This window comes from Alosa alosa, chromosome 1 (genome assembly GCF_017589495.1).
Source record: "Alosa alosa isolate M-15738 ecotype Scorff River chromosome 1, AALO_Geno_1.1, whole genome shotgun sequence".
In the NCBI taxonomy this organism is placed as follows: Eukaryota; Metazoa; Chordata; class Actinopteri; order Clupeiformes; family Clupeidae; genus Alosa; species Alosa alosa.
In genome coordinates, this window is record NC_063189.1 from 3,228,160 (window position 1) to 3,238,258 (window position 10,099).

The following is a 10,099-nucleotide window of genomic DNA, read 5'->3' on the forward strand; positions in this document are numbered from 1 at the left end:
CAGACTGACTGCGATATGTAAATACAACATTATCTATGTAATGTTTTAATGTTTATATTATAGTGACTAACGGTGTGCAAATTTCAAGTCGAGTAACCAATTGCGTTCCCCGGATGTACCACCGCAACCTCCGTACTATTCCCTTAAATGGCAGCGTAAGCAGCGGTCACTACGTCCCACTACGCCGAAGCCCATCAACTGTTGAATCTATCCCGTACGAATTGCCTACTCGGTTGAAGAAATCCTTAATTGGGCTACACCGGGAAAACGATCCAGTAAGTCCACACTCAAACTGCATTCTCGGGTGTTCTCCGCGGTCTCCACTGAAAGATTGAGGATGGAACCAAACATTAAAATCAGTCCAAGTAGCCCCCAACCATAAATGCACAAGTAAAGCGCCACGTAGCCATTCAAATGAACACACATTAAACGAATGGACAACTACAGTAATGAATTTTTAATGCGTCTCTACACAATGGATAAAACGAGGAGGGGGGCAGTTGAAGGATATCTGGCAGGGGTGAGCCCGCACCGTTTGAAAGGAAAAGTAGGATTGGAGCAGTGACGTTATCTGCTGGAGCAAGAGAGGGAGGGAGGGAGCAAGAGACGGACACTGGTCTCCATTAGCTCAAAACCCGAGGAGACACTTTGGGATACTTCGGCTGGAAGAGTTCTTTGGATTTTGTCCCGTTTAGATTGAATATATGGTTTTAAGTAAGAAAAACTTGTTGACTGTTGAAGTATCGGAAGTTTGAGCGGTTTTTCTGGTTTTGGGTTGGTGTATTTGTGAAGGTGAGTGAACCTTTTAACAGATTTTCGCCTCTTGCTCTAGCTCCCATAGCTATGCTTTCCCTTTACGCACAATAACGGATTGGTCATCTTACAAAACGCTCACCAGTTTCGCTTTCAAAATTATATGTAAGTGTTTGTTTAGCATTAAATAATTGCTAACGAACTTTACCCTCTGTATATCGGTGGGTGATTCCCGCTGTATTCCTCCCATAGCCGAGGGAGTTTGCGTTGACTTGTAGTGGAGTTGCTTACGTAATCAGACCCATATTTCCCTTTATCTTTACCGTTAGATATAGCAGGTGAGAAGCCCATTCGTTGTGTTACGCGCTGAAACAAGGTCAATCTACTTAAGTTCACAGTTTTCAAGTGTATACGATCTTTTGGCCTATGCTTTGTTCTATTTTGACGAAAATGACGCAGTTTCTACGACTTCAGTCAGCTTTACTTGGTGTTAATGTTAAATGTGTGCTATGTGCTACTTTTTAAGACCTATTAGTTTTAGGACCGCGTTGTCAATTCCTTTGAAAACTCTCTGACGCCTTTTCATTCAGGCGCGTCACAGCTGGCTAGCCTATTTCCACTACAATGTTTTCCAGCTTGCATTGGGCCTTTTAACACCTTTGAATGCAACAATGTAACAGACTGGCTTCAACCTAATCACAGTAGGCTACCACAGCAGACTCGCACAGCTACTTCTCGCTGTTTTAGCTGACGTGGATCAGGCGCAGCCAGCCGGTTTGAAGTTGAACGAGCGGAAAGTGCCGATTTGACTTCTGTTGTGCTTCTTTGGTGTCTGTGCAGGATGGCGCTGGACGGTATACGAATGCCCGATGGCTGCTACGCCGACGGGACTTGGGAACTGAAGATGCATGTGACCGACCTCCATAAAGACGTCTCCTTGCGGGTCACCGGGGAGATTCACATTGGAGGGGTCATGCTAAAGCTCGTGGAAGAACTCGGTAAGAACAAAGTGATCATGATGTGCATGAACAGACGACCGTTTGGTGCTCGCTTGACGTCTTGTCTTGAGATAAGTGAGAACATTGACCCAGCTCTGTTGCTTTCAAAGCTCTGTTTACAAGGCTGGCTGTGCATTCTTGCGTTGGTACACTCCCCTTTACTCCCCGTTTAAACACCTTATCACATGACAAATGTCCACTTCCAGGCAAATGCTGCAAAGTGCTGTGAATTGGAGACATGAGCTAGTGATTAAGCTCTAACTTTGAATAAGCGTCTAGCAGAGAGAGGAGACCAGACCAGTTAGCTATGTGCCAACAGTAATGGCCACTAATCCCCAAAGTAGTATATTTGACGATGTAAAAGGCGTGGGAAAGAGTCGGTGTAGTCTTTGTGGATTGCCCACTTGCCCCAGTTCATAGTGAGAAAGACTGGCTGTGGTGTGAAGGGGGGGCGGGGGTGGCAAAATCCCTCTAATACTTCACATTCCATAAAGTGTGCAAAGCTTCAATCTATGACAGTTTAATTTTTTCAAGGCCTTTGCACTTTAGGACTGCTCAATGACTGAGGAGTGTGTTTGTTGTGGGCCCCGGGTCCCTCCCCATGCTCTGCAGCTCTGGGCACATGAGGGCGAGCTTGTGGGGAGAGATGAATGCTTCTTTCTACTCCAGCCACATCTTAGGCTCCATCCATTTGTTATTTCCCCCCAGTGGAGAGCAAAACAAAAAGCACGTCGTTTATGAGTTTTTTGCAAGACATTCTGGAGAGGCTGGCACTCGTGTTTATGTCTTGAAAAGTTATTATAGATCTTTGCTTTAGCGCCATCTGGAGCGGTGTTTACCAAAGCTTCAAAATAACAAACCATCACAACCCAATTTACTATATGCATATTATAACCGATGAGCGAATGTGTGCAAAAATTAATGTTACTGATCATTTTTATGGTTGGATGGACTTTTATGACAATTTTCAATAAATAGCCTGAAACATGAAGATCTGAAGAACATGAAGGAAGCAGTGAACCAGAACAACCACAAATGACCCAGACGGTTGGGCAAAGGACATATTGTTAATCATTATGCAGCTTTTTAATCTCTCTGAGCTAGCACTCAAACCTTGACCTTGCAAGCCATGTACAGTGTTTATTAAGTGATCTAGTGTGAGTGTGACCACCACCCGAGATAGCATCAGGTCTAGTGCTGACTTAGCATAGATTTGGTGCAGATTCGGCATAGATTAAGTATAGCTTTGGTGTAGATTCAGGTAGATTTGGTGACTTTAGGTCCAGTCTGGGTCTGGATAAGAAGATGATCTTTTCTGGGGTCAGATGCAGAGAAATTGAACTCATGGTTGAATGCAATTTCATTGTATTCATGATTTGTTATGCTATATTTGGTATGGTGAGATAACTTCACAGTGGTGGATGGTGCATTGGGGGCGCTGGGGTCCAACATCATGTTCCTAATCTCCATCTTGGGAACAGAGCGTGTTAATAGTTGGTACTTCAGGCTGCAGGCCCCAACATAAATGGGTTCTCACCAGCCATGGCCACCTGGCAGTCATTAGCTCACCCTCCCTCCTGAGCATTCGTTTACCTGGAGGAGGGCACGCCACACCAGCTAGTATCTCCAGGGGGACTGGTGGTGTGGTGCCCATGGCCCACTGGAGTTCACCTCCTGCTGTGTGTGTGTGTGTGTGTGTGTGTGTGTGTGTGTGTGTGTGTGTGTGTCACTGCTGTGTTGAGCTCTGCAGAGAGGGAGAGATCTGGGCCTCATGTGGCCTGTCCTCTGCACTAGATCAGCAGCCAGATTCATTCCTATGTCAGCTGCTCATGCTTGGAAGTATGGAGAGTGTCCATGCTAGTGTCTGTTTATGTGCTCGGCATGGTATTGTCATCACAGAGAAAGAGAGAGAGAGTGTGTGTGCTGTGTGCTGTCCTGTCCCTCCCTTGGATGAGGTGATGCATATGATGCCAAAGCAGGATAAGTTGTGTTTTCACCACAGTCCTATCGGCCTCATTGTTATCATTCACACATGGGTATGTGAAAAACACACAGCTAACTTCTGCAAACAGCAGATGCATTTGTTTGGAGATGTTTGTCTCTGGTGTTGCTCTTGTGTTTGCTTGAAAGGTTTATCCACACGGGTACTGTATAGATAGCTTCTGACATGCATATGCAGTTTGCGTAAGGATTATGTCCAGGAGCGGGACTGGTTTGACTGGGAAATGCGTTATTGTAGTTGAATAGTACTGCATTAGTTTGTATGGCAGCTTATCTCATTGGATTTCCCCATGACCCCCTGGTGGCTGGTATCACTGCATGCTTTAGATCAAGCTCCTGTAAATTGTTTACCAGTAGTATGGTCATATAGTCACATGGGCCTGTTGGGTTGCAGTGATTGGTTGATGTGTCAGGTGGGTGGTTATTTGGTCAGAGGTTGGCCATTCTGAAAGGCCCCTTCAGTTCCCTCAACACTGCTGAACAGCACACATCGTGTGTGTGTGTGTGTGTGTGTGTGTGTGCTCTCATGAAGCAAGACTGAACTAACTTCAAGACTAGCTTTCTTCTAAGTCAAATACTATAACGCTGTCTTACCCTTGGCTCTCCATGTTACAACACATTTCTTAGTATGTTTGCCTCCTGGGAATTAAAGTCTTGGTGTTACTACTGTAGTACTTTGCCCGTTCACCAGTTTCAAACATGAACATAGACACAGGAGCCCCAGAGGTTGCAAACAGCTCTCAAGAAGAGTAATGATGCTTTTGACCTTATTACGTTTGCAATAAAGAATGAACTACTATTACTAGACTGCATTTTTAGGATAAACATAAACAGCATCAGTTGTTCCATGAGGTGCTGCGAGATGCCCTCTGCCATCAAGATGCTATGGATTCCACGGATGCTATAGCAACATCCATAAGGACTTGGACACTCTCCTCATCGCTTGGGGTCCTGATGCAGCCTGCTTGTGATGTGGTCATGTGAAAAGCTGCATCAGCAGCGTGTGTATAATGGTGCTTAAATGTTCTGTCCAGCTGAGTTCTCTCCGGACTATAGCCAGTGGGCAGTTTGATGCTTTTAGCTGTCTTGCCAAATACGTGTCATGTTTATGGTACTGAAGGGAAGGTGCGTGCCTTTAGCAGGGCGTAGGGCAGAATAACTTGTGCTTTTTAAACGATGCAGCTTGGGGAGAGTTTCTATCTTTTAATGGCCTAGACACCAAAGCCGTCTGGCTCTAATGGCCAGAGACAGAGTTGCTTTCAGGAGTGTCTCCGGAGTTACGTTTTCAGTCATCGCCGTCGTCTCTCGTCTCGTTGCTCCGTCCCACCCCAGGTTTGTCCCCCAGCGGCGATTTTAATGGATTAGATAAGGAAATGCCAGGAAAGCACTCTCTTATTGATCACAGTGTTCATTTCCTGCCCAGCTTTTCTCACCGGAGCTTTATTCAAGATTTAACGATTGGGAACGCCAATCACCTAAAACCACCATCCTTATTGTGCTTTGAATATTACTCTTGGCAATGCTGGAGGCTTTCTGTTGTGAGGAGGGGGGCTTCTGCTGATTTCTCCCCTGATTACCACATAAGGCCCTGGTGTTTGTTAGTGTTTGAGCAGTGGCTACTCTGCAAAGGGGAGGAGAGAGGCCGAATCTCTCATGCATTGTGGGGGGGAGTGGAGGGTGTTGTTCTTGGCTGCGCGTTTGTCCCTCCACGCCGAATATCCTGCTATGATTTCCATGCCGTGTCACTCGTTAACCATTTTGGAGTGTGCACGCATGATTTAGTGCAGGGGAGGCGCTATCATCCTCGATGGCTCGAGACCGGTGCTTAAACATAGCTGTTCTCAGGAGACCTCTCTCTCTCTCTCTCTCTCTCTCTCTCTCTCTCTCTCTCTCTCTCTCTCTCTCTCTCTCTCTCTCTCTCTCTCTCTCTCTCTCTCTCGCACACTCACACTCACACACACACACACACACACACACTGCACTCAGACTTATTGAAATCCCAGGAATCCAGGGCAGTGCAAACTGAACCCCATTAAAACAGATGGAATGCAGCGGTGCCGACCAAGACAGAGTCACTGCACAGAGGCAGAGCGTGCCGCTCGACGTGAATCTGTAATTCGGCCCATCCCGCACCGCACCGCACCGAGCCAGTGCTTGGCAGAGGGTGCTGTCCAGTCACTGCAGCCGGAACGTGTCCGCGGACTCCACCCCATCACTTCCTGTCATGGAGCTCCGAATCAGACTGTACTCTCCATGACATCATCATCATCATCATCATCATCAGTTGTTGTCGTTGTCGTCATGGTGAGGCTACAGCTACTCCCAGCAGCAGTGCCACCGCAATCACACGTGATGGAGACGGGAACAAAATGGAAGTCATTCTATTCCTGCTAGTAAGATGAGAATGGGGAGCATTAATGATGTTGAAGAGGGGGGGGGGGGCAGGACCAACGGTGGCTTGTTTGCGTCACTGATGACTCCACTGATGACTCCACTGATGACTCCACTGATGAGTTTCAATTTGGTCAGTTTTTGTGAGGCTCTGCGTTGGTCAAGTTGCCATTTCTTTCCAGTGTTTTGAGCTATTGGTTGCTAAGGAGCACAACCGTGGTGATGGAAAGAGATGCGGTCTAGTCTGGTCTAGTCTGGTCTGGTCTAGGGAGACGTGTGTGTGTGTTCCAGGACTGCCTCACTTACTCACACACACTCCCACACATTCTAGGGGTATGTGTATGTGTGTGTTGGGGGGGGGCTCTGCTTTCCTGCTGTGTGACGTGAGAAGCTCCGATAGAATTCCATAAAAGTCTTCTGTCCAACAGGAAATGACTTCCAGGCTCTGGCATGTTCCCTGAATACTGCCGTCACTCTAGTATTTTCTGCTGCCTGTCTCACTGTTCAGGTTCTCTCTCTCTCTCTCTCTCTCTCTCTCTCTCTCTCTCTCTCTCTCTCTGTATGTTTGGCTTGCTGAGGATTGTTCCCTTTTTAGACATGAAGGGCTTTCTTGGATGGCATGCTGTTGTAACTCATAACAAATCTTGCGTAATTGGGGCCAAAAAGTTTGGAGGGAGTTAATGGGCCTTCTCAGGCTCTGGTAAAGGTCGTCACCAGTTTCCTTTAACAATCAACATCTCACGTAGCCACATCACGAATAGTACTTAATAGCCGTTTGGCAGCATCGAGAAGGTGAAATAATCCTCTGCTATTTTGGTCCCTTTTTCTTTCTAAATGGAGCACCACCAAAGACAACATGACATTTAAATGTTTTTTTTTTTTTTTTTAAACTTCCTCAGATTAAATGAGAAAACAAGTTATGAAGGCTAAGGGGCAGGCTTGCATAGAGTGTCCTGCTGTCAGCTTTTCGGCATAAATAGCTGAGATTGTTGCAGTCAGGGGCAGATGGATCGGAGCTGACAATGGGGCCGACTCCAGCTAGGAAATGGAGGCGATTTAGCTCAGGATGCCGGCCTTTCCTGTGGACTTTGGTCTTGACCCCCCTCGGCCCCTGACTTGGGGGATTTTTCCCTCCTTTTCTCTTCTTGTTTTGGAGGGGCTTGACGAGAAGGGAAGATGCACCCTCCCTACCCAGCATTCCATGGCCGAGGAGTCATGTGACGTGCGACCTCAGAGATGATGAGATAATGGAACAATCAGGCACTAGACGGACTTTGCTGAGCGCTACTGCGTGTGTGTGTGTTGGTGCGTGTGTGTGCGTGTGCTTGTGCTTGTGCGTGTGTGTGTGTGTGTGTGTGTGCGTGCGTGTGTGTGTGTCGGCACAACCCCACCAACGCTCATCTGTTTGTGGGTGTGGACAGAGCAGGGCTGGCGAGGGAATGGAACGCGCTCTGTGTTGACGCTATCTTCCTACGGACAGAAAATGAAGCGGCATTGCAACCATATGTGTAATGCATTACTGGAGAATGTGTAGATGGTATCTCCCGTTTCACACAAGGAATGCATTCTGCAGTAAATATGTACAAAGTGGTACTATACGTTTATTAGTTTATTGTTAGTTTATTGTATCATATCTTATGTTTCATACAAGGAAAAAGTACTGTAAAGGGATGCTTCCAGTAGTTTTGTTTAGTGTTTAAGCATGTGTCTGGTCACTGTGCTAGCCTGATCGAGGAGGGTCTTGCAGTGCAGTCGCCCAGTAGCCAGGCCAGTGTCTTCAGTTCAGTCCACTCTAATCTGCAAGACAGGAAGTAGTTAGTCTAAGTAGCAGCCCTGCCCTGCCTCACTTCCTGTTGCCACGCTTGAGTCCTGCTGTGATTTATTCCCTCCATGAAGATCTGCGCCCCGCTAACCACACACACACGCGCACACACACACACACACACACGCACACGCACACACAGTGAAGCAGCAGCCTGGAGCCACACCACTGCCTGCGGTGGGGAAGTGCTGGTGATTTCTGCTCATTTGTTCTTCATTAAAGCACTGTGATGTTGGAGGAGATGTAGAATTCCTGACATATCTGGCATTTCTTGGGTATTGTTGTTCTGTTTCCTGGATAATTGATGTGTTGGTGGTGCCCAGGCCAATGCCCACTTGTAATTACTGGGGTGGCATGTCAGGTTCTCAGTCGGAAGCCATTGTGGCTAAATATGACACAGGGTTTTTTCCATAATGGCTGCATGCCCTGTCCCCCCGAGTGCTCGCAGATGGCTGTAAGTTGATATGGTGGCCATGCCGGGGTCTTTGTGAGGCTTATCGCCGTATCCCCCCCTGCCGGGGCTTCGCCGTGATAACGATCTCACACGCTAGCCTGTCACAACGCTCCACTCGAGGGCTCAGTGTCACCTGTTCTGTACAACCTGATGCTAAACGTTTGTGACCCATCACAGGAGTTCTGGTACCTATAAGTACATGGCAAGCAAGCCAGCCAACCTTTCCTTCAGGAAATCCTTTCCTTCCTCTTTTCCTTCCATCTCTCTATCTCTCTATCTCTCTATCTCTCTCTGAGCTCCTGGACGTTGGGGACAGTTGACATTGTGATGGCTCCACATCTCCCCTTTTTCCCAAATCATTGAGTAATCCTGTTAAAGAATCATGACCTCAATATTGACCAAAATAATGCTGATTGTGATTTTTGTCGTAAGTCGAGCAGCACTACTCTCCTCCTGGCCTTGCTCAGGTGGACCCCCGGCGGGGAGAGGATTCTGGGTAATGACCCCTCTGTCCCATCTCCAGTGGCATCTGCTGGGCCTGAGGGGATCCTCCTCCCTGCCGCCTGTCTGCTTGTCCACCCCTCCGGTTGGCCGGCCGTGTCCCTGAGATGTTGCGTAATGGGATTACCCAAGCGGGGCAGGCACGGGTAATTGCATAAAGCCGTGGAAGGGTGGTTCGCCTCTCCGGTCCTCCTGTGTTTACATTATGACACAAATGGATACAAACTACCCATGTCCCCCGCGTTAGCCCCAGAGAACAGGACAGCGAGACTCTAATGTTGCGCTCTATAAATGGCAACACCGCTCCGTCCTGGCAGGAACGCTCTGGGACACCAGGGTTCCTGTTCCCATCGTGGGTTTGGCTCAGATGCACAGATAGTGAGCTGGTCCACCATGACACAGGCCGGTGATGGTCATTTTGATACCACAGATGAATAGAGACTCAGTCAGACCAATAGTATGAAAAAATCAGGAACAGAGTTTATTTACAGTGATGCACATCAAGGGAGAGAGCAGCTGATGGATCTTTAGGTGAAGTCATGCTGTCTCTCCCTTGATGCGCATCATTGTAAATAAACTCTCTTCCTGATTTTTTCATACTATTGGTCTGACTGGGTCTCATCTGTGGTATCAAAATGACCATGGCCAGCCTGTGTCACAGTAAAACACTGTGACTAACGCAGCGGGTCCACTGCTGTCCACTCAACACCGTGGTCATTGGTGACATACACAGGACACACTTGTGTCTGCTTAACACAGGGATTGTGTGAAACTCAAGGCGCATCATTCTATGGGAATGTTACAATCGTACTTTGGAGCTTACTGTAAATATATATGTAGGTGTCTGAACTGAATACTGATTTTGGATTGTTGTACCTTTTGTATCTCTGTAGAACCAGGTGTTTTTTAAGCATGCCTGGTCTACCCAAAGTTGGATGTGTGAAGATCCTTCTCAGTGCGGTCATGTTGTAACAAACAATGGTTGATTTATCAGACAGAAATGTAACAAAGATGACATGACAATTCCGTATGAGATTAAGCAGCTAAACTTGTAAGCATAAATATAGGCTTTAAAAGGCTCATGTCCACCATGGTCCACCTTGGTCCACTATAGTATAGCTCCAGGTGCCCTGTGCTGTAACCCAGCACATCTGCAGGTCTGAGGTCCAGCTCCTGTGG

General features: G+C 47.3%; 1 protein-coding gene across 1 annotated transcript in view; it reads left to right on the plus strand.

Annotated features, from left to right (window-relative positions):
• Window positions 1-524: 524 nt before the first annotated feature.
• The window catches only part of fermt2 (FERM domain containing kindlin 2), a 62,903-nt gene continuing 53,328 nt past the window's right edge, over window positions 525-10,099 (plus strand). The window contains exons 1-2 of the mRNA XM_048240460.1: window positions 525-792; window positions 1,594-1,751. Coding sequence (XP_048096417.1) covers window positions 1,595-1,751 — 157 coding nt within the window. The 5' untranslated portion in view covers window positions 525-792; window position 1,594. The remainder of the gene's footprint in view (window positions 793-1,593; window positions 1,752-10,099) is intronic.